The sequence below is a fragment of the Musca domestica genome, unplaced genomic scaffold (assembly GCF_030504385.1).
Source record: "Musca domestica strain aabys unplaced genomic scaffold, Musca_domestica.polishedcontigs.V.1.1 9, whole genome shotgun sequence".
Lineage (NCBI taxonomy): Eukaryota > Metazoa > Arthropoda > Insecta > Diptera > Muscidae > Musca > Musca domestica.
Genome location: NW_026712435.1, coordinates 5,249,898 through 5,276,523, shown reverse-complemented (window position 1 = coordinate 5,276,523; position 26,626 = coordinate 5,249,898). Strand labels below are relative to the sequence as shown.

At 34.9% G+C, this 26,626-nt stretch overlaps 2 protein-coding genes and 1 long non-coding RNA gene across 7 annotated transcripts in view; 2 read left to right on the top strand and 1 right to left on the bottom strand.

Moving 5' to 3' along the window:
- The first annotated feature begins 3,621 nt into the window (after positions 1-3,621).
- Positions 3,622-26,626, top strand: part of LOC101896433 (uncharacterized) — a 54,920-nt gene continuing 31,915 nt past the window's right edge. The window contains exons 1-2 of one of the 4 annotated variants that reach the window (XM_059131543.1): positions 3,622-4,181; positions 4,234-4,417. The gene's annotated coding sequence lies outside the window, so the exon portion shown is untranslated. Of the gene's footprint in view, positions 4,418-26,626 lie in introns of all 4 variants that reach the window. The other 3 variants (XM_059131540.1, XM_059131542.1, XM_059131541.1) reach the window with 3 other exon arrangements.
- Positions 14,098-15,059, bottom strand: LOC131806819 (uncharacterized). The gene is made up of 3 exons (XR_009344186.1): positions 14,922-15,059; positions 14,390-14,690; positions 14,098-14,203 (listed from the first exon to the last, which is right to left on the bottom strand). It is a non-coding gene; the product is annotated as an uncharacterized LOC131806819 (long non-coding RNA).
- Positions 14,417-20,523, top strand: LOC131806818 (uncharacterized). Of its 2 annotated transcripts, XM_059131537.1 has the most exons (3): positions 14,417-16,376; positions 16,569-20,353; positions 20,447-20,523. In XM_059131537.1, the coding sequence occupies exons 1-2, from the start codon at positions 14,417-14,419 to the stop codon at positions 20,168-20,170; spliced, it is 5,562 nt and encodes a 1,853-aa protein (XP_058987520.1). In that variant the 3' UTR covers positions 20,171-20,353; positions 20,447-20,523. The 2 variants fall into 2 exon arrangements, with proteins under 2 accessions (XP_058987520.1, XP_058987519.1); XM_059131536.1 differs by having other exon boundaries at positions 14,417-20,353.

Sequence of the window (26,626 nt, the reverse complement as noted above, 5' to 3'; positions counted from 1 at the left end):
GGATAACGCAAATCGTTTATTTTATATTGCAGAACTGATTTATAAATTTATTTCACGAAATTGATTACAAATCCGCATTTCGTTTATTATTTTTAAACTAAAATGAAGACCTCATTGTGAAAAAATGCAGTGAATATCAGTTACTTTTAAAAAAGCTTGCCATATCTCTGTAAAAAAATCATATATTTTAAAGGATAGATGTAATCATGCTACAATGAAGAGAAGGTAGGTCAACTTTGAAAAATTTGCAAGTATAGAGGTCTACCTGTTTGGCTTGTAATGTCAGAATTACTATCAAAACAATAAAAAAGCAAACAACTTGTTGCATTGATTTTGAGTACATAATTTAAAACCGCGAAAACTGAATGAAAAGTCAAAATTTCTTTGCAAAATCATGTTTTATATATCTCTCATGGTTTATTTCGCGACAAAAACTGTAGATTTTGTCGATGCATACGTCGCAATAAGCATTTTGAAAACACCGGAATTTGAATATTTTCTGAACAATTTTTTATTATTGAAAAGAATACACACACATAAACAAACGAAGTTGACATATTAAGCCAGAAAAATAAAAAAATTAAAATCATATGGTAGTTCTGCCCTACCTTGAATTCATTGTACCATGGATGTAATGATGAGAACACGATAATGTGAACTTTATACTTCACTTTTCCTAAAGTAAGGGATAACAAAAGTGGACTATAAAGGAAAGATATAGAAACAGGCCCAAGAGGATTAACCTTGTGTGCCTTAACATTATCAATTATTATAATCATTAACCTTATTATAATCAATTAACCTTAAGACAATTGGTTTGTTCCAGAATCTGCAAGAATCTACTAGTTTCGCAATTTTCTCCGATAACATAAAGAGAAAATCGGTTGTCGTAGTAAAAACTTTTACATTCTTGCAGTTCTGGAACAGACCAATTATCAGACGAAATGGGATTCACATATGTGTGTGTCACTCTTATTATTCATCTGTATTTCCGTGTGTATGTGATAATTTACATTTTATATATGACTCATAAGCCGGTTATTACATCTTGCCTATAGAAAAAAAAGTGATGTTGTCGGACATATTAATCGTTTTTCGTTATTACAAGTTTCATTTATGTATGAACTTTCCGATAAGCGAAAGGTAGCAGAAGAGAGAACAGTACAAAATGCCATTCTCATTTAGGTGTGCTCAAAAAATAAGGGAACGGAAAATTAGCAGAAATGCGATAAAATGTCAACATTCAAAATTTCAAAAGGAAACAGTCTAAATCGGACTGGTGAACCCTTACTGAAATGGACGCCAAAATTTAAAAAAATGAGTATTGAAAATAAGTTGAAATTAATAATTATTTTTGAATGCTGTTTATTTAGAAAGTTTTGTTTCAGAATGCGTTGAAGAATATTTAGAGGCGGAGTTTTCTCAAATCCCAACCCCGGAGAAGCTGACATGGTTGGAGCCGCCGGTTTAATTAATGTTAAGTCTGCTAGAAGACTAAATGCCACAAGTTGGGAAGACAGCCAACCTAAAAAATAAAAAGAACATGTTCAGTAATAAGCGAACATCATTGATTTTAAGCTTAATTTTTCAATTAACCTTTCACTAATTTTGCACTGTTTTCCAATACGTTTTCATCGTCTGATTCCTTAATCAGGTTGAAACATTTTTCAACCTTGTTAGCCCTGCCAATTAAATGTCAAATTTACAATTTGCACATTTCTGCTCTGCCAAATTCATGTAGCTAAAACAAGCAGAAATGTGCACCACTCAGCGCCATTTTTTTTATCGAGAGAGCTGCAAGTTTTGCTAGTTTTTGGAGTACGGGAACGCGTTTTAGCAGAATTAGCACTAATTAGTACTAATTTGTAGGTTCTGGAACACAACTAAGAATACAGTAAACTTTACGTTAAAAGATAAAAGGAAGATGGTCTGACCTTTTGCTTATCGGCCAGTTCATACTCCAATGAAACTTGTAATAATGAAAAACGATTTATTACACCTTTCAGATAGATAAAAAATGATGTTGTCGGACAAATAAATCGTTCTTCGTTATTACAAGTTGCATTTAAATATGATCTACCCGATGTTGTATTCATGCAAGCCACACACGATACAACTGGTTGTACAACTTGGAGAGTAGTCAAATTGTGTGTTTCTGTCACAAACGATACATGCTAGGAACACAATTGGAGCGAACGACGAATTTCGCCCTACGCGGCGACAAAATGAGCCGCGAAAATTCGTCGTATGGAACACAATACCGACGAAATTATAAAACAGCTGATGAAGTTGTTTACTTTTTGCTCATTTGTTGACTACAATGAATTATACAAGAACACATAATTCTTTACGTTCTCTATTGTAATTTCACTTATGTCCATCTTCTCTATTATAAATTCACTGATATCCATCTTCACTCAGGCGCAAGTACACAAATAAATAAACAAATTAATTATGTTTTTTTTATACGAGTAACAGATAGTAGAGTGACCATAACAAATTTTAAAGTAAAAAGTAACTTTATTTACTAAAACACATAAAATTCGTACAAGTATGGCCACCTTGTACTGTTTTGTTCGCCGGTCGCCGGCGTATGAAATAGACATAAAGCTAATTGAGTTCGCGGCGACCGACGAAATTTTCGCCGGTGCCGTGATTGTGTGCACCAAGGTAGATCTAACAGGTAACCGCATCGGCGAATTGCTACAACAAAGTAACTTTTGTGGTCCCCTCAAATGTCAAAATTGGCATCTAAGGCGAAAAACATAGATTCGCCATGACATTTAAAGGTTGCGGCAAATTTGTTTCAACCAATCGGAAACGAGGTGTTTGTTTACATTTTATTTTGTGTGCCTCTCGTCATAAACGAATGTCGCAATTTATATTCAATGGTTTTAAAGAAAAAAAAAAAAAAACAGCACCACTATCGTTCTATGCAAAATCAGGGTACCAACACTCCGAAGCATATGGCCATACATTCACCACATATTCAATAGCAGCAACAGCAGGATATGAATATCAAAATATCAATAATTTGGCCAATAGCCAACAACATAATATCCAGGAACAGAATCGCAAAAAATTAGATAGAATTCATTGGAGTCGAATTCTTGCACTACTTCCCGTGATGTGCTTTGGATTAAAATGGTCCATACAAATCTTAGATGTTGGGGCTAACTTAATTCCTCAAGCTGCACTCCATTCTAACCTCCTTCCTTCGTCTTTAGGGACATTAAATAGTGTTAAATTTCCATCACAATATTTCTTATTGCAAATCGAGCACTTTTTCATTTTCTTTTAATTTTTTTACTGGTTTCACTCTAAACTTGCTCTTAAATTAATTATTAAATTATTTAGGGAAGAAAACATAAACAAATTTGTTGTTGCATTTATTTAGGGCGAATTCATCATTACAACAATTTGTTTTGACATTTAATGGTGCCGTCAGCTGGGCTGATGCGATTACCTAGTACATCTACCTTGGTGTGCACTTCCATATACACATATGTGTTTTATTTTTGACGACGAACATACGCCGCGAAAAAATTCGTCGTTCGCTCCAATTGTGTTCCTAGCAACAACTTAGTGTACAATTTCTTTGTACAACTTCACTTTTCGTAGAGCTTATTTGAGTTAAGATGACACCGGAAAAAATGCATTCTCTATAATTGACTCAATAGCTTTTATTTATAATTAATTTTTGTAATTCCATTTTATATATACATTAAAATCACACATTTGATTGGATTTCGTATTGTTTGGATGTGCGAAACAATGATGTTGCCTCTTTAAAAATAAAAACAAAATGAAATTGTATGCGACATGCCCACAAACGTTACAATCGGTTGGTACAACATGCCAAATATCAAAAAAATTTGATTTTTCATACAACCGAGACACAACTTCGTACAAAAGGGCCAGAAACGATACAATCTTGAATACAACCTCTCCCAGTTGCACAACCAGTTGTAACGTGTGTGGCTTGCATACGATTTTGGCTATGTTGGCTTATTGATATTGAATTGTGTGAAATAAATTAAATGAATCAATTTTGATTCAACTGAAATTGGAGACCTGCATGCTGTGTGGCCAAGTTTTCAAGAATTAAAATTGTGTCAATGCCATTTTATTGTTACGAAGGAAATAAATGGCAAATGTCCTTAGCCTTACGACTTCGAAGGGTATATATAAATGCATTCGCCCAAAATGTCCTAATAGAAATAAATGTTTCAGTTCATTTTTAATCCATCTATCCTGTCCTCAATTCATCTTTTTGATCTGTGTGGTGGGCACCATAACTCTGCAAGAGTGTATCAGATTTAATGCAAAGTGAACATCCTGCCATTTTTACCAAATGTTCATGGTGTTTTCCACGAGGGATTCAATTATGTTTTTGAATGAGGAATTTTCATCGAATGTAAGTCTTTTTATCCTGATTAAAACAACAGAATATTTTCTTAGAGAAACCCGTACTTCCTGAGACATGGGGTTCCGGAAATTCCCAAATAACTTTTTTTATTCCTAAGGGTTGACTATTGCTGAATCTTAAGGACCGAGTGCAGGCAGTCTGAACAAATATAAGAAAAATTTGGGTTCGCGTAGTGGCGATGGACACACGCCAAAGAAAAAAAATTAAAGCTCTCTCGAAGACTGGCTACGTAGAAAGAGTATTTCATTTTATAAAATAATAACACATATTGTGTGACAAGATGAAAAAATAAATGTCTTACAAATAATATTTGAATAATATTTATACCCTACCACACTATGTGTTGGGGGTATTATAAGTTTGATTGGGCCAAAAATTATGTAACACCTCGAAATATTGGTTTCCCACATAGGAAAGTATATATGGATCTTCCTATATCGCCGAGCTGAGTCGATTTAGCTATGTATGTCCGTCCGTCCGTCTGTCCATGTTAATTTGTAATCACTCTACAGGTCGCAATTATGATCCGATCTTCACGAAATTTAGAATGAAGGTGGGGATAGGGTCAGAATAGAACCCTATTTCTTTTGGAGATGATCGCATAATATTTAGGGGTTTAAATGGACCAAAAACTGAAAAAAATCCTGATTTTGCAGTTGCTCTACAGGTCGCAATTATAGACCCATCAACGCGAAAGTTAGCATGGGGCTAGAGCTTAGGGCTGGGCAGAAGCTTTCCAATTTTGATGGTCATCGGGTAATATTTAGTGGGTGAAAAAGGTTATGTCATTTGAGTTAAATAAAATCAAATTTTCCATTAAACCGCGAATAGTTTTAATCCCGGCGAAATCACAAACAGACGAACAGGTCAATCCTGAGCGTTACGTAGATGCCGATAGTAAATATTTTGGATGTATATAGCGAAATATATACAATGTATATGTACAAAGGAAGGGGATGTTAGTTAAAATGCTTTTACCTCAAGAATGGCTGGACCGATTTTGACAAATTTTGTCAATGCAGAATGCGCTCATGGCATAAAAGGACAAAATCTAAAAAAACGCATAAAAAGGCGCCTATAATGATGTTAATATAGATTTTTTTAGTATTTTGTGACATTCATTTCACATTTTTCATATTTTTTATCGCATGCGATTTTTTCAATGTGACTTATAATATTAAAGTGTATATTTTGTAATAGTTTTTCAACTTATAACACAGGTTGGGGATATTGTATATATATTGCAATTATCGTCCGATCCTCACGAAAAGGGTAGGGTTAGACTCAGAATGGCAAGGCCTATTGTTTTCAAAGATGTCCGCAATATATTTAGGGGTTGAAATTGACTAACAAAAATGTTCCTGATTTTGCAGCCGTTATAATACAAATAGAAACCAAAGGATACAAAATCTCGCATGAAGTTAGAGTTAGAACTCTGGGTAGAATGGACCACTACTTTGTATAAAAAATACCAGCATTACTTACAGGCGATATCCGACGATAGCCAAATAACGTAGACAAATCATATAGATGAGTCCAAATTTGGAGATTCAGAGGGGCCTCTTGATTTGGAGATGGTTCAAATGAACCAAAAAATGAAAAAAAAATCCTGATACACAATTGGAGCCATTCGACATGCCTGGGAAGAGCGATAAGGACAGGGAAGAATTTTAGCATTTTTGCACAACAACTAACAACACGACATAGTTCGTAAATATTGGGATAATGTCCCTGTTCAAAATGCTAAGGGTAATATCTGCGTAGTGCTCCGTGACATAGTTTCAAACGCGAAATCTTCCAAAATGGATTAGGACATAAGAGGGCTTCTAACGTGTTGTAGTGTTGTAGGGTATCACATGGTCGGCCCCGCACACGAAATCTAAGATGATTTAACGTCTTTCTGCCTGTTTGCGTGGCAAGAGCGCAAGATAACTGACGAAGGGTGAATTTGATTTCGTCTAAACTTGGTACATCGTAATATTATCAATCTTAGATCGAGTCCGGGGTGGGTAATATCAGCACCCTCCTTCTATTACCTTCCTCACAATTGGTTACATGGTTACAATTTTGAGTAATCAATTTCTTATAAAAAGTGAAGTAAGAGTCCTATTAGGTGTGTCTGGTTACTTTTCCTGCAGGAATTGTCCAGCAACTTCCTTCTGAGAGAAAAGGTAGTTTTATACTCTTTTGCAAGGAAAATGTGAAAAGTAAACAGATCAGACTCAGCTGATTTGTCAAAACAAACCAATTTGTCCCCCATAAGGAGAATTAAAACAAAGGAAGCAATACTAATTTTACAAGTTTTTTAAATAAAAATGTTGGAGATAGTCTTTTATTTTCTTATTACATATTAACATTTACGTTTTTCACATTTTGTAAAGTTCTTCTCCAAAAACTATTAGTCTTGCTAATTCTAAACAAATATTTTCAAATTGAAAGCACAAAAATAAATAAACAAACAATAGAAAACATCTGATTGAATGTCGATGAATGAGAAGAGAAGAGTTGCAAGTGATTGCAAGAAGATATTTATCCAGCAAGAATTTGCAAACTCTCACTGAAAGAACTGTCAAAATTTCTCTCTCCAACCGCTCTCTTTTGCAGAACTTTCGGGTTAACAGACGACTTCCAGTAACAATTTGGAACAATTGTTACAAATGTTAGGGTAACCAGACACACCTATTGTCTTCAAATTTCGCAGATCCCCGTATTTAGATCTAGTGTGGAGATATAAAGGTTCACTTCCTTTCATACTTCCCCACAAAGGGTCAACATTTTTAATTATTATAAATCTGATAACATTTGAACTGAGTCCACGCTTTTCTTTAAATATTGTGTATCATATTCTTAGCATCATATGAAATTTATCTGCCAACACTTTCAGCTACCTTCCAAGCAAGGGACCGAATTTCAGATTGACTGCAGGGTCTTCAAAATAAAATGTTTATTTGAAAACACAATATTTTATGTTAATAATGTAAAATAATTTCATTCAAATGGCTGCCTAAGTTGACCATGCAGTAGCATTCACGATCGGCCCAATTTTTAAACACTTTATCGATTGTATCCAGGTATATTTCACCAATGGCTTTACGAATATTATCATTAAGTTTCAGTTGTCTCTGGCTTATCGGCGTAATCGTTCAACACGATCTGATAATGTAACGGCTACTTCTTGCTCATTTCCGAAGAAAGATGGTCCAATTATACCTCTGGACAAAAATCCGCCCCAAACAGAGACTCCTTTTGGGTGCATCGGCTTTTCAATGTATGCAGGTTTTCTGTGCCCCAAATGCGACAATTTTTCTTGTTTACATGCAGTGCTGACGGTACTTCTCTTCTTCTTCCCACACATTTTTCAATATTATTACTATTTTCAAAGTAATGTCGCAATATTTTCCAGCAAATTCGTTTTCAATTTCAGATTATTCTTCCTGTGACTCCCCTTCACAAGGGAATTCCTTCCCATAAAAGTGAGATCATCTTTTACATTATTCCACGTATTTGGGAACCATTAAAAATATATGGATCTTTTTGCCGGCAGCGTCGCTTTTTCAAAGATAACACGTTCTCATGTTATTAAATTCAAATTGTATGTTTTTTAATTTATATTTATTTATGATATGTAACTGACAACCGTTATGTGTTTAAATAAAATTTTTTCAATTTTTTTTATTTGACAACATCTTATTGTCAAAATTTATATTTATAAATCCAATGTATACAGAGAAACCTGAAATGGGAACCTGTATTTTTATTCAGTAAAATTTGACAAGGTAATTTACAGAAAATGCAGAGATGGATAGTCTTTTTTGTAATGACTTTACCTTCTTAATTTTACTATGGGTGTGTATAATATAGTATACAATAGTGACCAAAACTCAAGTGAAAGCATGGACAAATGAAAATATAGTCAAAAATTTTTCAATATCAGTTGCTAAAAAATTTCACTCGACTTGGAAAAAAAAATTAACTGAAATTTCAATATTCAAAATTGTTTAATTGAGAAATGTTTGATGTCATCATGTAAGGGCAGTTTTTCTATTCCAAAAAAAAAAAAAAAATCGCAACATCTTTCTTTTTCAGGTTATAGTCATTACATAGAAATAATTTGTAGAATGATTAATTAAAGGCAATTTACAAGGATTTTCAATTGTATGAGTAAATTTAATTCCTACGTAAATTTAATTCACATTTTTTTTAAATGACTTCATTAATGCTATCTTATCTCTTAAAAATAATATGTACATTTATTAGTCCAACTTGATTTATTTTTGATAACCAAAAAAGGAGTTGAAAAAAGATGAAATGAAATTGGAATTCAATGTTCTAAAATGAATTTATCATGTACTTATGCAGAAATCATTATCTTTTCTAAATTAAGAAAAGAAAGGTTTCTCAACATCAAAGAAACCAATAAAATTGAACTCTGCTTCGGAGTCAATTGGTTTTGTTTATTTTACATTTTTTTTCACAAAATTACTATATTGGGGAAAACCCACGAAACTTGAATGGAAATTTTGGATTTCTTCCATTTCTTGAAATACAATAGGTATACCATTTTTAAATGCAAAATTTCTCTGGAGGGCAATGTGAGCATTTTTTGGCTTATAATAATAGAAAAAATCGCCGTTGTACTCAATAAATAGCCAACTGCAATGGTGCCAAAAGATTTTCGCGGTTAAAAAGAAGTAACACCCCATTAAGCAACATAGTCGTATATTTTATGTTTCCTGAAATTGCAAAATGTGGAATACTTTATGTGTGTTTGCAGTTTGCTTTCAATTTGAAAGGGATGTTGTTTTTCCACGATTTTCTAGCGATTGCTAGAAGTGTTGAGAGATTAGGACATACAGCTAAACTGTACATTCAGGGGAATGATATGAAAGCATTCAAACTAAATAATTGAGGAACTATTCTTCTGCATTTTAAATTTAATAATTTAAATTCCAAAAATGTATATTTTTGAAATTAAAATAATTTATTGAAACTTAATAATTTTTCAATAAATTATTTTGTTTACATTTTTGGACATATAACTCTGACACTTGTATTACGTACAAAAACAAATTTGTATGTGGTTGTTGTTACGACTGTTGTACAACAACACTTGCTGTTATCTGTATTTTCCTACCCTGGATTTCTTGCTAAAATTAAATTCAAAATTAATTCAAGATAAATGAATTTTTTACAGAGATTTTTTACTTTATTTTAATTTTTTTTCACAAAATTACTATATTGAGGAAATCCCACAAAACATGGAAGGAAATTTAGGGCAACACGAATTCAGTAAACTTTAAATTTAGAAAATTTTAAAAAAATAAAATCCTTAAAAAATTCTGTTACAATTTTAAAAATACCGAAGATAGTAGTTATATTGGAGTGTATACTATGTGGACCTACATATGCATTGTTTGTCATAAGCCATTACAATATTCAAATTCGAAACTTGAATTAAACGGTCAATAATGTAGCTAAAATCATCAAAATATCGTATATAGGGAGGTACCGATATATCGGAGCTGTGAGAAGACCTGAACCAACCTAGACAATTTTCTGTCACAGGCTGTAGCATCCATTACGCACTTCAAATACGACATCTCAAACAATTTCGGTGAGTATTGTACCTAAAATCGTCAAAATACCGAATATATGGAGCTACTGATATATGGGGCCTATACGAAGACCTGGGCCTGTATAGACAATTTTCTGTCACAGACTGAAGTTCCCATTATGAACTCTAAATACGTAATTTGAAACAATTCTGGTGAATAATGACGCTAAAATCATCAAAATACCGAATATTGAGAGGTACCGTTATATGGTGGCTATATGGAGACGTGGACCTGCAAAGACAATTTTCTGTCTTAGACTCTAGTATCCGTTTCGAACTTCAAATACAAATTTGAAATAGTTTCGTTGAATAGTATCGCTAAAATTATCAAAATACCGAATATCAGGAGGTACCGTTATATGGGGGCTATATGAAAACGTGGACCTACATGGCCCATTTACGAACTTAACCTGGTAACCACTGGAAAACTAAACATGTGTGCAAAATTTTAGCCTTCTATCTCAATTCGTTCGAAAGATAGCGCGATTACTACAGAGAGACAGACAGACGGACATCGCTAAATCGAATTAAAATTTTACGCTGATTAAGAATATATATACTTTGTTGGGTCTGACATGATTATTTCGAGGAGTTACAAACGGAATGATAAAGTTAATATACCCTCCATAGTATGGTGAAGGGTATAAATAGAAGCTCATATATAAAAATCACGAAGGAGTAAAACATTTTTAAACAACAAAAATTGTGTTATTTGTTAACCACCTTTTTATACCCTCCACCATAGTCTGGAGGGTATATTAAGTTTGACAGTCCATTTGTAACACCTCGAAATATACCTTTTAGACCTCATATTCTTGATCAGCATACAATTCTATGTCGATTTAGCGATGTCCGTCCGTCTATGGAAATCACTCTAGCTTCCAACCGAAATGAAGTAGACATAGAAATGAAGTAGACATAGAAATAATTTGTAGAATGATTAATTAAAGGCAATATACAAGGATTTTCAATTGTATGAGTAAATTTAATTCCTACGTAAATTTAATTCACATTTTTTTTAAATGACTTCATTAATGCTATCTAATTTAGTCTCCTCTTAAAAATAATATGTACATTTATTAGTCCAACTTGATTTATTTTTGATAACCAAATAAGGAGTTTAAAAAAGATGAAATGAAATTGGAATTCAATGTTCTAAAATGAATTTATCATGTACTTATGCAGAAATCATTATCTTTTCTAAATTAAGAAAAGAAAGGTTTCTCAACATCAAAGAAACCAATAAAATTTAACTCTGCTTCGGAGTCAATTGGTTTTGTTTATTTTACATTTTTTTTTCACAAAATTACTATATTGGGGAAAACCCACGAAACTTGAATGGAAATTTTGGATTTCTTCCATTTCTTGAAATACAATAGGTATACCATTTTTAAATGCAAAATTTCTCTGGTGGGCAATGTGAGCATTTTTTGGCTTATAATAATAGAAAAAATCGCCGTTGTACTCAATAAATAGCCAACTGCAATGGTGCCAAAAGATTTTCGCGGTTAAAAAGAAGTAACACCCCATTACGCAACATAGTCGTATATTTTATGTTTCCTGAAATTGCAATATGGAATACTTTATGTGTGTTTGCAGTTTGCTTTCAATTTGAAAGGGATGTTGCTTTTTCCTCGATTTTCTAGCGATTGCTAGAAGTGTTGAGAGATTAGGACATACAGCTAAACTGTACATTCAGGGGAATGGTATGAAAGCATTCAAACTAAATAATTGAGGAACTATTCTTCTTCATTTTAAATTTAATAATCCAAATTACAAAAATGTATATTTTTGAAATTAAATTAATTTATTGAAACTTAACAATTTTTCAATAAATTATTTTGTTTACATTTTTGGACATATAACTCTGACACTTGTATTACGTACAAAAACAAATTTGTATGTGGTTGTTGTTACGACTGTTGTACAACAACACTTGCTGTTATCTGTATTTTCCTACCCTGGATTTCTTCCTAAAATTAAATTCAAGATAGGCCCGTTCTTACAACTTTTCTTTATAGTCTATTTTTGTTATACCCTACTTTAGTAAAAGTAAAGGTAAAGTTCACATTATCGGGTTTTTATTACATCTATTCGATAAAATAAATGAATTTTTTTACAGAGATTTTTTACTTTATTTTAAATTTTTTTCACAAAATTACTATATTGAGGAAATCCCACAAAACATGGAAGGAAATTTAGGGCACACGAATTCAGTAAACTTTAAAAGATAAAGAGAAGATGGTTTGACCTTTTGCTTATCGGACAGCTGATACTTGAATGAAACTTGTAATAACGAAAAACTAATTATGCGTCCAACAATATCATTTTGTTATGTATCGGTAAGACATAATAACCGGCCACAGGGAGACAATATTATTTTATCCCCAATTTATACATTTTCTTGCCCGTTAATTTGGAATATATGCATTTCTGTTGCATCTAAATTTGAAAAAAATTTCAAATTATTGTCTTTTTTTATCCAGAACAATACACTCATATATATAAAATGTATATATGTTTTGACAAAATGTGGGGCACCAAAAGAAAAAAATGGACAAACAAGGACATTTTTATTGGCATATATTAATATTATAGGCATATATAATATTAAAAAATCAAGTTAGTTAAAAACAAGTTAAACAACAGTAAGTTCGGCCGGGCGGAACTTTGAATACCCTCCACCATTTGGAACGAATTTAGAAAATTAAAAAAAAAATAAAATCCTTAAAAAATTCTGTTACAATTTTAAAAATACCGATGATAGTAGTTATATTGGAGTGTATACTACGTGGACCTACATATGCATTGTTTGTCATAAGCCATTACAATATTCAAATTCGAAACTTGAATTAAACGGTCAATAATGTAGCAAAAATCATCAAAATATCGTATATAGGGAGGTACCGTTATATCGGAGCTGTGAGAAGACCTGAACCAACATAGACAATTTTCTGTCACAGGCTGTAGCATACATTACGCACTTCAAATTCGACATCTCAAACAATTTCGGTGAGTATTGTACCTAAAATCGAATATAGGGAGCTACTGATATATGGGGCCTATACGAAGACCTGGGCCTGTATAGACAATTTTCTGTCACAGACTGAAGTTCCCATTATGAACTCTAAATACGTAATTTGAAACAATTCTGGTGAATAATGACGCTAAAATCATCAAAATACCGAATATTGGGAGGTACCGTTATATTGTGGCTATATGGAGACGTGGACCTGCACAGACAATTTTCTGTCATAGGCTGTAGTATCCATTACGAACTTCAAATACCAAATTTGAAAAATTCCGGTGAATAATGTCGGAAAAATCATCAAAATATCAAATATAGGGAGGTACCGTTATATGGCGGCTATACGAAGACGTGGACCTGCACAGACAATTTTCTGTCTTAGACTCTAGAATCCGTTTCGAACTTCAAATACAAATTTGAAACAGTTTCGTTGAATAGTATCACTAAAATCATCAAAATACCGAATATCGGGAGGTACCGTTATATGGGGGCTATATGAAAACGTGGACCTACATGGCCCATTTACGAACTTAACTTGGTAACCACTGGAAAACTAAACATGTGTGCAAAATTTTAGCCTTCTATCTCAATTCGTTCGAAAGATAGCGTGATTACTACAGAGAGACAGACGGATAGACAGACAGACGGACATGGCTAAATCGACTTAAAATTTTACGCTGATCAAGTGTTGGAGATGGTAACCCTGCAATTACCAAAGCTAAAAAAGTGTAGCCAAATTTGAAATACCACTGTTATAAATGGCCGAAATATCCCAAGCGAAGAGGGAGACGAAACTAAATTTAAGCCAACATCTTCATTTTGTTTATTTTTGTTGTTTTGCTTAATGTCACTTTTTATATAAATAGGCCTTTATGGCCATTGTTTATTCCCTTTTTTGTTAGAACCCAAAAATAAGTAAGTCGTGTTAATTTTTATTGTTTTTAAATTAAATATTTTTATTTTTTTTTTGTAAACTTAATTTTTGTTAAATTTTTAAAATTCTTACAGAGAATAAACAACGACAACTAAACTCACTATTTGTAAACAAACAAACCAAATAAACGCAGCTTTTTATTTTGCCGAAATCCTGCCAGTCTTGTCATTTGGGAGCCAGCCGAGTTTAGGTTTATTCCTGGAAAATAACAAAAAAGGACAACTTTATTCTTTATTTTTTGTTTATTTGTTTTATGTCAATTTAATTTCTGTCGTCAATTGTCTTGTTGAATTCGTGTTTATTGTTGCTGTTCATTAAAACGGACGGACATTTTTTAAAAACAGCTGTCACCACTTTAAGTCACAAAAAAAAAATAATTCTTACCTGTATTCAAGAAATTCTGCCGGTTTTATGCCACAAAACCAAGATCTAACCAGAAGAACCAGTGGACGCAGCACTCAAGGAATTCCGCCAGCCCGATATAACCCTGACACTTACGATATGTCTGTCGTTCGCTCACCAACAGGAGATACGCCTACCAGCAGCCACCAAAAACAGCAACAAATGCCAGCTGCAGCCGCAGCCGTCAATACACCGCCCGCCAATACTTCTAAATCTTCTTCTTCTTCTTCTCAGTTACAGCTCCAAAAACCGCCTTCAAATACACCAGCCAAAACACCAAATCCTGCAAATGAATTAGCCGAGATGAGAAAACTTATGAAATTTGAAATGGAACAGATGCAACGTCAGATGAAAGCAATGCAAGACGAATTTTTAGCAGCACAAGCAAAAATGCAAGCACAACTATTAAATACGTCACAGCAGTTTGCTTCTTTGCAAAACACAATGTCGCAGCAAGCATTGCCTACACTGACGTCACAACCACCAATTTTCTCAAATCAAACGACACAACAACCGCCATTGAATACGCCGCAACAGCCACAAAGGAATCTGCCACCACAGCCGCCATTGAATCTGCCACCACAGCCGCCATTGAGTCTGCCGCCACAGCCGCCATTGAATCTGCCATTACATTCAGTAGTTTTGCCACCACAAACAGTACCGCCAACAACAAGTCAACAGTTGCAGACTCAAGTGCATCAACTGCCGCCATTGTCTATCAACACAGATGAGTCTTTTCCAAATTCACTTTCAAATAACTCCAACGGAAATGCACATAAAAAAATTTATCCCTTGCCTATTTTTTCAGGTCTTCCAGAGGAGTGGCAGGCATTTTTCGAAGCCTACGAGAGCACCACAACCGAATTTGGTTACTCCAATCTCCATAACATCATGCGTTTGAGAGACGCATTGAAGGGCCGAGCAAGGGAAACAGTGGAATCCATGTTGGGGAGTTCTGCCAACGTCAGCGCCATTTTGGAAATTCTGCAGGAAACATTTGGTCGACCAGAGCAACTTATCCGAAGCCAAGTAGAAAAAGTCCGAGCCATTCCACCGCTGGCAGATGATAATTTGGATGCACTTGTCAACTTTGCCAACAAACTCTCCAATATGGCCACTTTCCTAAAAAACGCCAAGGGTGAACACCATCTATCCAATCCATCGTTGCTGAGTGAGCTAGTGTCCAAACTGCCGATAAACCGCCAAATGCAATGGGCCGAAAAATGTCTGCAACTCCAGCACCCCGCCACTATAGTTGATTTCAGCGATTGGTTGGGAATATTACGCCGTCTCGCACATATGGTCCACGACACACAGCCAATTTCAGCAACCTCGTCCAATCGCCGACACACACAAACACAACAAAAAAAATACGCATATGTCGCTGTCAGTTCGAGCTGTCCAATTTGTCAGGGAGAGTGCAACAATATAAAAATCTGTCCACACTTTTTAAAAATGACCATCGATGACCGATGGAATAAAATTAAACAAATTAAAACTTGTTTTTGTTGCTTAAAGAGAGGCCACCAACTTAAAAATTGCCACTATAAGCGTCGTTGTGGCATAAATGATTGCCAAAAATCACACCACCAATTGTTGCACAAAACACTCGCGACGCCATCCCAGGAACCGAACCGAACATTACCCACACACGATTTGGAGCCACGAACGAACACCCCATCTCTTCCCGACGCACCGCCGTCTCAAACACAACGAATAAATTGTCATGCCGCCCACTACACCGAAAACGTACTGTTCCAGATTTTGCCCGTGACGCTATACGGAACACACAAACAAATAACGACGTACGCGTTCATTGACGACGGCGCCAATGTGTCCATGCTGGACGAGGACGTTGCTCGCGAACTCGGAGTACACGGGAAACCGGAGATTTTAAAAATTCAGTGGCTTAATAACCAACAGATAAACGAAAAAACAGAAAAAATTAATTTGACAATTAGTGGTGTCGGTGAGTACAACAACAAGTACCCGATAACCAATGTTTACATTTCGTCCAATCTGTCATTGCCAATACAGAGTTGCCATCTGGCTCATTTAATTAAATCCCGTGAAATCGACCAAATCGCCGAAATCCCATTCCGGGATTATTCGAATATTCAACCTAAACTAATATTAAGCTTGCAACATTCATTTTTAACAGTTCCCTTGGAAGCTCCTCGTATGATGACCGATGTTGGACCAATCATTACCCTAACGAGATTAGGCGCCGTAATTTATGGACCGATCCCAGGCGAGAAGAGTTCCAATCTTAAGCGGGCTTTACACGTTAGGAAATGTTTCGAGGAAGAAAATTGTGACTTGCTTAAGGAAATGCATACCATGATGCGGCAATATTTCGACGTGGAGACATTGGGTACCAAGGTAAATGTGACACCAATTCTGTCCATAGATGATGAACGAGCGTTAAAAATATTGAGAGAAAACGCGAAAAGAATCGATGGGCGATATCAGTGTCCGCTTTTGTGGAAAGAACATTTTTCTCCAATTCCAGAATCGTACAATTTGTCGTACAACCGATTGCAGTGTGTGGAACGAAAAATGGCAAAGGACAGTGTATATGCAGCTCAATATTGCAAAAAGATAAGAGACTACGAGGAAAAAGGATATTGCCGTAAACTTTCAGTAGCAGAACGAGAAAGAAGGAGCGACCGAACGTTTTATTTGCCACATTTTGGCGTTAAAAATCCCAACAAAGATGGAATTCGTATCGTCTTCGATGCTGCTGCTGAAGTTCAACAATTTTCATTAAATAAAGCCTTATTACCTGGACCTGACATAAATAACTCTTTAATCTCTATTCTTTTTAAATTCAGGGAATTTCCTGTAGCCGTGTGCGGAGATATACAAGAGATGTTCCACCAAATTGTAATCGCCAAAGAAGATCAGGACAGTCAGCGATTTCTATGGAGAATTGGGGATCCCAGTCAACCCTTAGAAACTTATGTAATGGAACGGATGATTTTTGGAGCCACTTGTTCGCCCACCATAGCCCAATATGTAAAAAACCTAAATGCCCGAAGGTTTATAAATGAGTCGCCAAGAGCAGTACAAGGAATCATCGATCGTCATTACGTAGACGATTACGTCGACTGTTTCCAGACTGAAGGTGAGGCAGTTGAAGTGGTACGTTATGTCATAAAAATTCACAAAGAGGGTGGATTTAATCTCCGCAACATCAAGTCTAATTCCCTTGTTTTACAACGTATGTTTGGCAAACCTATTTCTGATGAAAGTGATGGCAACTCAATTTTTGATGATGGAATGGAACGGGTACTCGGTATTCATTGGCTGCCAAAATCAGATGTTTTTTGTTTTGAATTAAAATTACACAAAGTGGATGAAAAGATATTGAAATTGCAAAAAGTGCCAACGAAACGCGAAATGTTGTCTTTAAATATGTCCGTATTCGATCCATTCGGGTTTCTTGGTGATTTTATGGTGACGTCGAAGATAATTATGCAAAATGTGTGGAAAAGTGGTATAAAGTGGGACGAGGAGTTGCCGTCCGCGATTTATAGCCGCTGGAAGACCTGGCTGGAGGAATTGCCTAAATTAAAGGATTTCAAAGTTCCGAGGTGTTACAGTAATGGATTTTTTAATGGTATAGTAGATTTGCATGTGTTTGTGGATGCCAGTGAAGATGCAATGGCTGCTGTGGCATACTGGCGTATAGTAACAAATTGTGGTGTAAGTGTTGTGTTCGTTATGGGCAAGACGAGCTGTGCCCCAACAAGATACCATACTATACCTAAGCTTGAGTTGCAAGCAGCAGTAATTGGAGTGCGAATGAAGGAAAAAATTTTGGAAAATCATTTGAAGAATATTAATAACATTTATTTTTGGTCAGATTCCTCAACAGTGATAAGTTGGATCCGTTCAGAACACCGTACATACAAACAATATGTGGCAAATAGAGTGTCGGAGATTCTGGAAAGCAGCCGTATGGAGCAGTGGCGGTGGTGTCCAGGAGCGGAAAACCCAGCTGACGAAGGGACCCGTGCTAAAGGACCCAAGAAGTACCAGCCAGAAGGACGTTGGAAAAATGGGCCAGAATTCCTGAGAAAAGAAGAGAAGTATTGGCCGGACGAGGAACAAATTGGAACATGTGTGGATCACAGCAAAACAGAGCTAAGAAACAAATACAAAGTTTTGGTGGCTTGCCAGGTATGTTTTTGTATTCCAGATATTAATAGATTTTCAAAATATCGTAGGCTGAAACGGGCAATGGCGTGGACATTCCGATTCGTTGAAAATATGAAGAGGAAATCAGTGGTGTCGGGTGATTTGACGGTGGAAGAAGAAGCACGGGCAGAAATGTATCTCTGTCGCTGCGTACAGCAAGAAGTATATGGGGATGAAATTCTTGACATACAGAGAACTGGATCAGTGTCTGCCAACAGCTCCCTAAAGTCTTTAAATCCACAAATTGGAAGTGATGGTTTGCTTCGGGTATCTGGAAGAATAGAAAATGCTGTTTTTTTGTCCCTGGATACCAGACGACCAATAATTCTACACAAAGGTCATCGTTTTACACTTTTGCTGGTGGAATTTTACCATTCTCGTTTTTGTCACATAAATGTTGCCACTACAATGAGCGAAATTCGTCTGCGATTTTGGATTCCGTCACTTCGTCAACTTCTAAGAAGCGTTCAGTCCCGATGTCTTGTCTGCAAGATTCGTAAGGCCAAACCAATTCAACCACAAATGGCCCCGTTACCCTTGGAACGTGTCACACCTTATGTCAGAGCCTTTACCTACACAGGACTTGACTATTTTGGTCCTGTAACAGTGTCAATCCGGAGACAACGAGAAAAGAGGTGGGTGGCACTGTTTACATGCATTACAGTTCGCGCTGTCCACTTGGAAATTGCAACAGACCTGTCGAGTGATTCCTGCCTAATGTGTATTCGGAACATCATCAATCGAAGAGGCGTCCCAGAGATGATAAGAAGCGACAATGGGACGAATTTCGTTGGCATAGCAAAGGAGCTGCAAGGTATAACCAATTTTTTAGACACTAATTCTGTTTCTTCTGGTCTGACAGCTCTTGGAATAAAATGGGTCTACAATACGCCAGTGAATCCCAGCGAAGGCGGAGTATGGGAGCGTCTTGTCCAATCTGTTAAGAAGGCTCTTTACATCATGCTAAAGGAGCAAGCCCCAAAACTGGAGACTCTACAAGCGTTCCTGATTGAAGCGGAGAATATGGTCAACAGCAGGCCACTTACACATTTGCCAGTTACTCCAGAGGACCCAGATCCATTGACTCCAAACCACTTTCTGCTTGGATGTACCAATTCAACCCAGACTCCAGCACCGTTTGAGCCTAGACTGATGTGTTTAAGGAAGCAGTGGCGCGTCACCCAAAATTTGAAGAATGGCATGTGGCATCAGTGGCTTCGGGAATATCTTCCAGAATTAACTCGAAGAACAAAATGGTGTCTTCCTTCTCGGTCGTTGGATGTTGGTTGCCTTGTGTTTGTTTGTGATCCAGAGATGGCTCGGAGTCAATGGAGACGTGGACGAGTCATCGAAGTATTCAGGGGCAAAGACGGAGTGGCACGATCAGCCAAGGTGAGAACGAGTGCCGGTGTATACCACAGACCTGTGTCCAAACTTGCCATTTTGGACGTGGAAGCGGCTGGAGACGGAGTTGGTGAAGCCTCCCCCTCTGGGTCAGTTCACGGGGGTGGGGATGTTGGAGATGGTAACCCTGCAATTACCAAAGCTAAAAAAGTGTAGCCAAATTTGAAATACCACTGTTATAAATGGCCGAAATATCCCAAGCGAAGAGGGAGACGAAACTAAATTTAAGCCAACATCTTCATTTTGTTTATTTTTGTTGTTTTGCTTAATGTCACTTTTTATATAAATAGGCCTTTATGGCCATTGTTTATTCCCTTTTTTGTTAGAACCCAAAAATAAGTAAGTCGTGTTAATTTTTATTGTTTTTAAATTAAATATTTTTATTTTTTTTTTGTAAACTTAATTTTTGTTAAATTTTTAAAATTCTTACAGAGAATAAACAACGACAACTAAACTCACTATTTGTAAACAAACAAACCAAATAAACGCAGCTTTTTATTTTGCCGAAATCCTGCCAGTCTTGTCATTTGGGAGCCAGCCGAGTTTAGGTTTATTCCTGGAAAATAACAAAAAAGGACATCAAGAATATATATACTTTGTTCGGTCTGACATGAGTATTTCGACGAGTTACAAACGGAATGACAAAGTTAATATACCCTCCATAGTATGGTGGAGGGTATAAAAAAGATAGGTGAATTATCAAGCTAAAATCATCAAAGTACCGAATATCGGGCGGTACCGTTATATGGGGGCTAGACAATGACGTGGACCTGCACAGACAATTTTCTGTCTTAGACTCTAGTATCCGTTTCGAACTTCAAATACAAATTTGAAACAGTTTCGTTGAATAGTATCACTAAAATCATCAAAATACCGAATATCGGGAGGTACCGTTATATGGGGGCTATATGAAAACGTGGACCTACATGGCCCATTTACGAACTTAACCTGGTAACCACTGGAAAACTAAACATGTGTGCAAAATTTTAGCCTTCTATCTCAATTCGTTCGAAAGATAGCGTGATTACTACAGAGAGACAGACGGACAGACAGACAGACGGACATCGCTAAATCGAATTAGAATTTTACGCTGATCAAGAATATATATACTTTGTTGGGTCTGACATGATTATTTCGAGGAGTTACAAACGGAATGACAAAGTTAATATACCCTCCATAGTATGGTGAAGGGTATAAAAAGAAGCTCATATATAAAAATCACGAAGGAGTAAAACATTTTTAAACAACAAAAATTGTGTTATTTGTTTAACCACCTTTTATACCCTCCACCATAGTCTAGAGGGTATATTAAGTTTGACAGTCCATTTGTAACACCTCGAAATATACATTTCAGACCTCATATTCTTGATCAGCATACAATTCTATGTCGATTTAGCGATGTCCGTCCGTCTATGGAAATTACTCTAGCTTCCAACCGAAATAAAGTAGATTGAATATAATATTACCCAAATGTATATTATGTGTGCAGGACTTTTGGTATTGAAAATATAGGTTTTGGTATAGCCCCCATATAACGGTAACTCCTGATATTCGGTATTTTGATGATTTTATCGACATTATTCACCGGAATTGTATCAAATTTGGTATTTGAAGTTCGAAATGGACACTACAGCCTAAGACAGAAAATTGTCTTGGCAGGTCCACGTCTTCGTAGAGTCCCCATATAAAGGTACCTCCCGATATTCGGTATTTTGATGATTTTATCGACATTATTCACCGGAATTGTTTCAAATTTGGCATTTGAAGTTCGAAATGGACAGTACAGCCTAAGACAGAAAATTGTCTGTGCAGGTCCACGTCTTCGTATAGCCCCCATATAACGGTACCTCCCTATATTCGATATTTTGATGATTTTACCGACATTATTCACCGGAATTGTTTCAAATTTGGTATTTGAAGTTCGATTATTCACGATTATTCACTTATCTTTTTTTAAGTTTCGCATTTGAATATAGTAATGGCTTATGACAAAAGTTACCTATGCAGTCCATGTCGTCATATAGACCCTAATATAACAGTTACATTTTGTATTTTTAAGATTTTAACAGAATTTTTAACGGATTTTATTGTTTTTGAGAATTGCTAAGCTCGTTACAAATGGTGGAGGGTATTCAAAGTTCGGCCCGGCCGAACTTACAGATTTTTTACTTGTCCATTATTGATATTTGTTCTTTTTCCAGACTAAAGTAATTCACATCGATATAAAATTCGCTAAAATGCTTCGCTTTATAGCTTCGTTTCTACTTCTTTTAAACGATAAATTATTGCTTTAATGCTTATTATATCCTCCACCTTGGAAAGGAGGGTATATAAACTTTTTCATTCCATTTGTAACATCCATAAATGTTCGTCATAGACCCCACAGAATATACATATGTATATTCATAATCAGCACAAAATTCTAAGTCGATTTGTCCGTCTGTATGTCTGTTTGTTATAATTACGATACAGCCTACATTATTTGACGTAGAGCATCAAAATTTAGCAGAACAATTTGTATTATGTATAGGATGGTTGGTATTTAAAATGTTCTATCGGTCCATGTTTTGGTATAGTCGCCATATAACGGTATCTCTCGAAATTCGGTATTTTGATGATTTTTGCCACATTTCTCCTTGTCTAACACATATAACGATACCTACCGTATCTTAGAAGGTTTGATAGATGACAATCCTTGAAGTATAAAACTGTCAACAGAGGTTCCCCTTTTGGTATGGCCCCATAAAACGGCCTCATTCACTTTATGGTTTTTTGATAAGTTAACTTTGACTAAGTTAACCAAACCATCTTTCTGGTATATGAAGTTTAAAGTGAAACACGCTTGAATTCAGATACTTTTATATAAAAATGTTTAATTTATCCTAAGGTGGATGACAATAATAGTTCTGCCCGGTCGAACTTAATTTTTTTACTTGTTTTTAAAATAATAAGTAGTATTTGTCATTGAAATTGCGCGTTGGAGACCCCATAATGTCCATATCTTTTATCATAGTATAATTCAAAGACGATTAAACAAATGTCCGGTTCCTTAAATCATATGATGGTTATACAAAACCTGATCATTTTTTGCAAGGATAGTTTTTTCCCAAATTACCAATATTTTCCGAAATTAGTATGAAAATATTGTTAAAATGTATGATATACTTGAAATCGGATTGTATCCTTATCCGGGGGTTATGACCAATAACATGAACTGCAAATGCGATTTAAGGTATCGTGAAAGTTTAGGAAGAATGTCTGAAAAAATAGAAATCCTTTTCCCTCTTCTTTTTGCGCCCTTTATATTCGATATTTCACTGATTTCAGTCCCAATGAATTTTGCATATTAAGTTCTCATTGGACGGATTATTGTTATGTGAAAGAAGTAGGTAAGTTCCCGTTTTGAAATGAGCCCCATAACGCTCTGCCGTTTTTTTTTTTTTTGTTTAAATGTGTTCGCATCTTCGAGCTGAAGCACGATCTTGATCCTGGAGTAGAAAGCTAAATTCCAATTTCAGACATGAAAGATCGCTATTTAACATCGTATTGGGTACTATTTCATTTTTGATATTATTCATTCAGAATTCAAAACAATAAAAAATGTACACTTCTATATAGTTTTTAAATTGAAAAAAATTCCCACCAAAAGGATTATTTCTTTTATATTTTTATTGACATGTTTTCCCAAGATTTCATTCCGAAGTTGTATGAATTGTGAAGATCCGTCAAAACGTTCTTGATTTATAAGCATAGTAACTAATAAACAAATTGAAAAAAATCTTTTTTTTTTGATTTTTTAGAAATTTTGAAAAAAGTAATTATCCTTTTACTTTGGTTTGACCACGTTAAATTATTTAGACATCATATATTTAGGTCCGCTACTATTGTCGTCGCTTTATACTACCCAGAAAGACTACACATAATATTAGAATTCAATTCACAAAAAAAAAAAAAAAAAAAAACACTACAAATGTACATTCCAAAATAGCAAGTCAAAATGGAAAAAAATCATGCAAAATAAAACATTACTATTGTACACCACAAAAGTCAAAATGAAAGTTGTCAAATTTCACATTTTTACGCGATTTTTTTGGTTTTTATCTATTTCTTCCAAGAGACAATTCCGACTTTATGTGAATCGTTAAATACAGATCAGCGGTTCTTGAGTTATAAGCGTAGCAATTAACATAACAATAATAGTTAATAACCGATTGGCGGAAAAGAATACAATCCAAAAAATCGCGTAAAACTATGAAATTTGAAAATTTTAATTTTGACTTTTGAAATGTACAATCGTAATGGTTTATATTGCATGATTTTGCAATCCATTCCATTTTGACCTACTATTTTCGAATGTACATTTGTAGTGTTTTTTTAATTATTTTTGGGGAGTATAAAGCGACAACGGACAAAACTGTTATTTATGGATTGTATGTATTTATTGGGTATCATTCATATACAAAAAACAAAAAAAAAACAATATTTTGACATGTATTTTGACATTGAAGCGTAGTACCGGATTATGTGGTGGCGAAACATATATGATGTCGAAATATATATGATGTCGAAATAATTTAACGCGGTCACACCAAAGTTGAAGGAAATCGATATCTTAATTACCTGGCGAATATAAAGATTTTAGATAAATCAAGATTGTGGGTGTAAAAGTAGGCGCGGTCAATTTAATATACTTTAAAAACCTAACTCGGGGTATGATGAACGTTTCTACAAAAATTATGCAAATCGGTCCAGCCGTTTTCAACTGATTCCATTACCAAAGAACAACAATTGATTTTTATATATAGACTAGCTGGCCCGGTCCGCGTTGCCGGCCCGTAATTTTAGTCTTTAATGCTTATTATATTGTCCACCTTGGAAAGGAGGGTATATAAACTTCTTCATTCCATTTGTAACATCCATAAATGTTCGCCATAGACCCCATAGAATATACATATGTATATTCATAATCAGCACAAAATTCTAAGTCGATTTGTCCGTCTGTATGTCTGTTTGTTTAAATTATGATACAGCCTACATTATTTGACGTAGAGCATCAAAATTTAGCAGAACAATTTGTATTGTGTATAGAATGGTTGGTATTGAAAATGATCTATCGGTCCATCATCGGTATAGTCCCCATATAAAGGTATCTCTCGAAATTCGGTATTTTGATGATTTTTGCCACATTTCTCCTCGGATTTGTCTAACACATATAACGATACCTACCGATATTGGGTATGTTGATAATCCTAGTCACATTTACGCACATAATTGTTTCAAATTTGCTATCTTAGAAAGTTTGATAGATGACAATCCTTGAAGTATAAAACTATCAACAGAGAGAATCCCCTTTTGGTATGGCCCCATAAAACGGCCTCATTCACTTTATGGTTTTTTGGTAAGTTAACTTTGACTAAGTTAACCAAACCATCTTTCTGGTATATGAAGTTTAAAGTGAAACACGCTTGAATTCAGATACTTTTATATAAAAATGTTTAATTTATCCTAAGGTGGATGATAATAATAGTTCTGCCCGGTCGAACTTAATTTTTTTACTTGTTTTTAAAGTAATAAGTAGTATTTGTCATTGAAATTGCGCGTTGGAGACCCCATAATATCCATATCTTTTATCATAGTATAATTCAAAGACGATTAAACAAATGTGCGGTTCCTTAAATCATATGATGGTTATACAAAACCTGATCATTTTTTGCAAGGATAGTTTCTTCCCAAATTACCAATATTTTCCGAAATTAATATGAAAATATTGTTAAAATGTATGATATACTTGAAATCGGATTGTATCCTTATCCGGGGGTTATGACCAATATAATGAACTGCAAATGCGATTTAAGGTATCGTGAAAGTTTAGGAAGAATTTCTGAAAAAATAGAAATCCTTTTCCCTCTTCTTTTTGCGCCCTTTATATTCGATATTTCACTGATTTCAGTCCCAATGAATTTTGCATATTAAGTTCTCATTGGACGGATTATTGTCATGTGAAAGAAGTAGGTAAGTTCCCGTTTTGAAATAAATGTGTTTTTAAATGTGTTCGCATCTTCGAGCTGAAGCACGATATAGATCCTGGAGTTGAAAGCTAAATTCCAATTTCAGACATGAAAGATCGCTATTTAACATCGTATTGGGTACTATTTCATTTTTGATATTATTCATTCAGAATTCAAAACAATAAAAAATGTACACTTCTATATAGTTTTTAAATTGAAAAAATTTCCCACCAAAAGGATTATTTCTTTTATATTTTTATTGGCATGTTTTCCCAAGATTTCATTCCGAAGTTGTATGAACTGTGAAGATCCGTCAAAACGTTCTTGATTTATAAGCATAGTAACTAATAAACAAATTGAAAAAAATCTTTTTTTTGGATTTTTTAGCAATTTTGAAAAAAGTAATTATCCTTTTACTTTGGTTTGACCACGTTAAATTATTTAGACATCATCTATTTATGTCCGCCACTATTGTCGTCGCTTTATACTACCCAGAAAGACTACACATAATATTAGAATTCAATTCACAAAAAAAAAAAAAAAAAAAAACACTACAAATGTACATTCCAAAATAGCAAGTCAAAATGGAAAAAATCATGCAAAA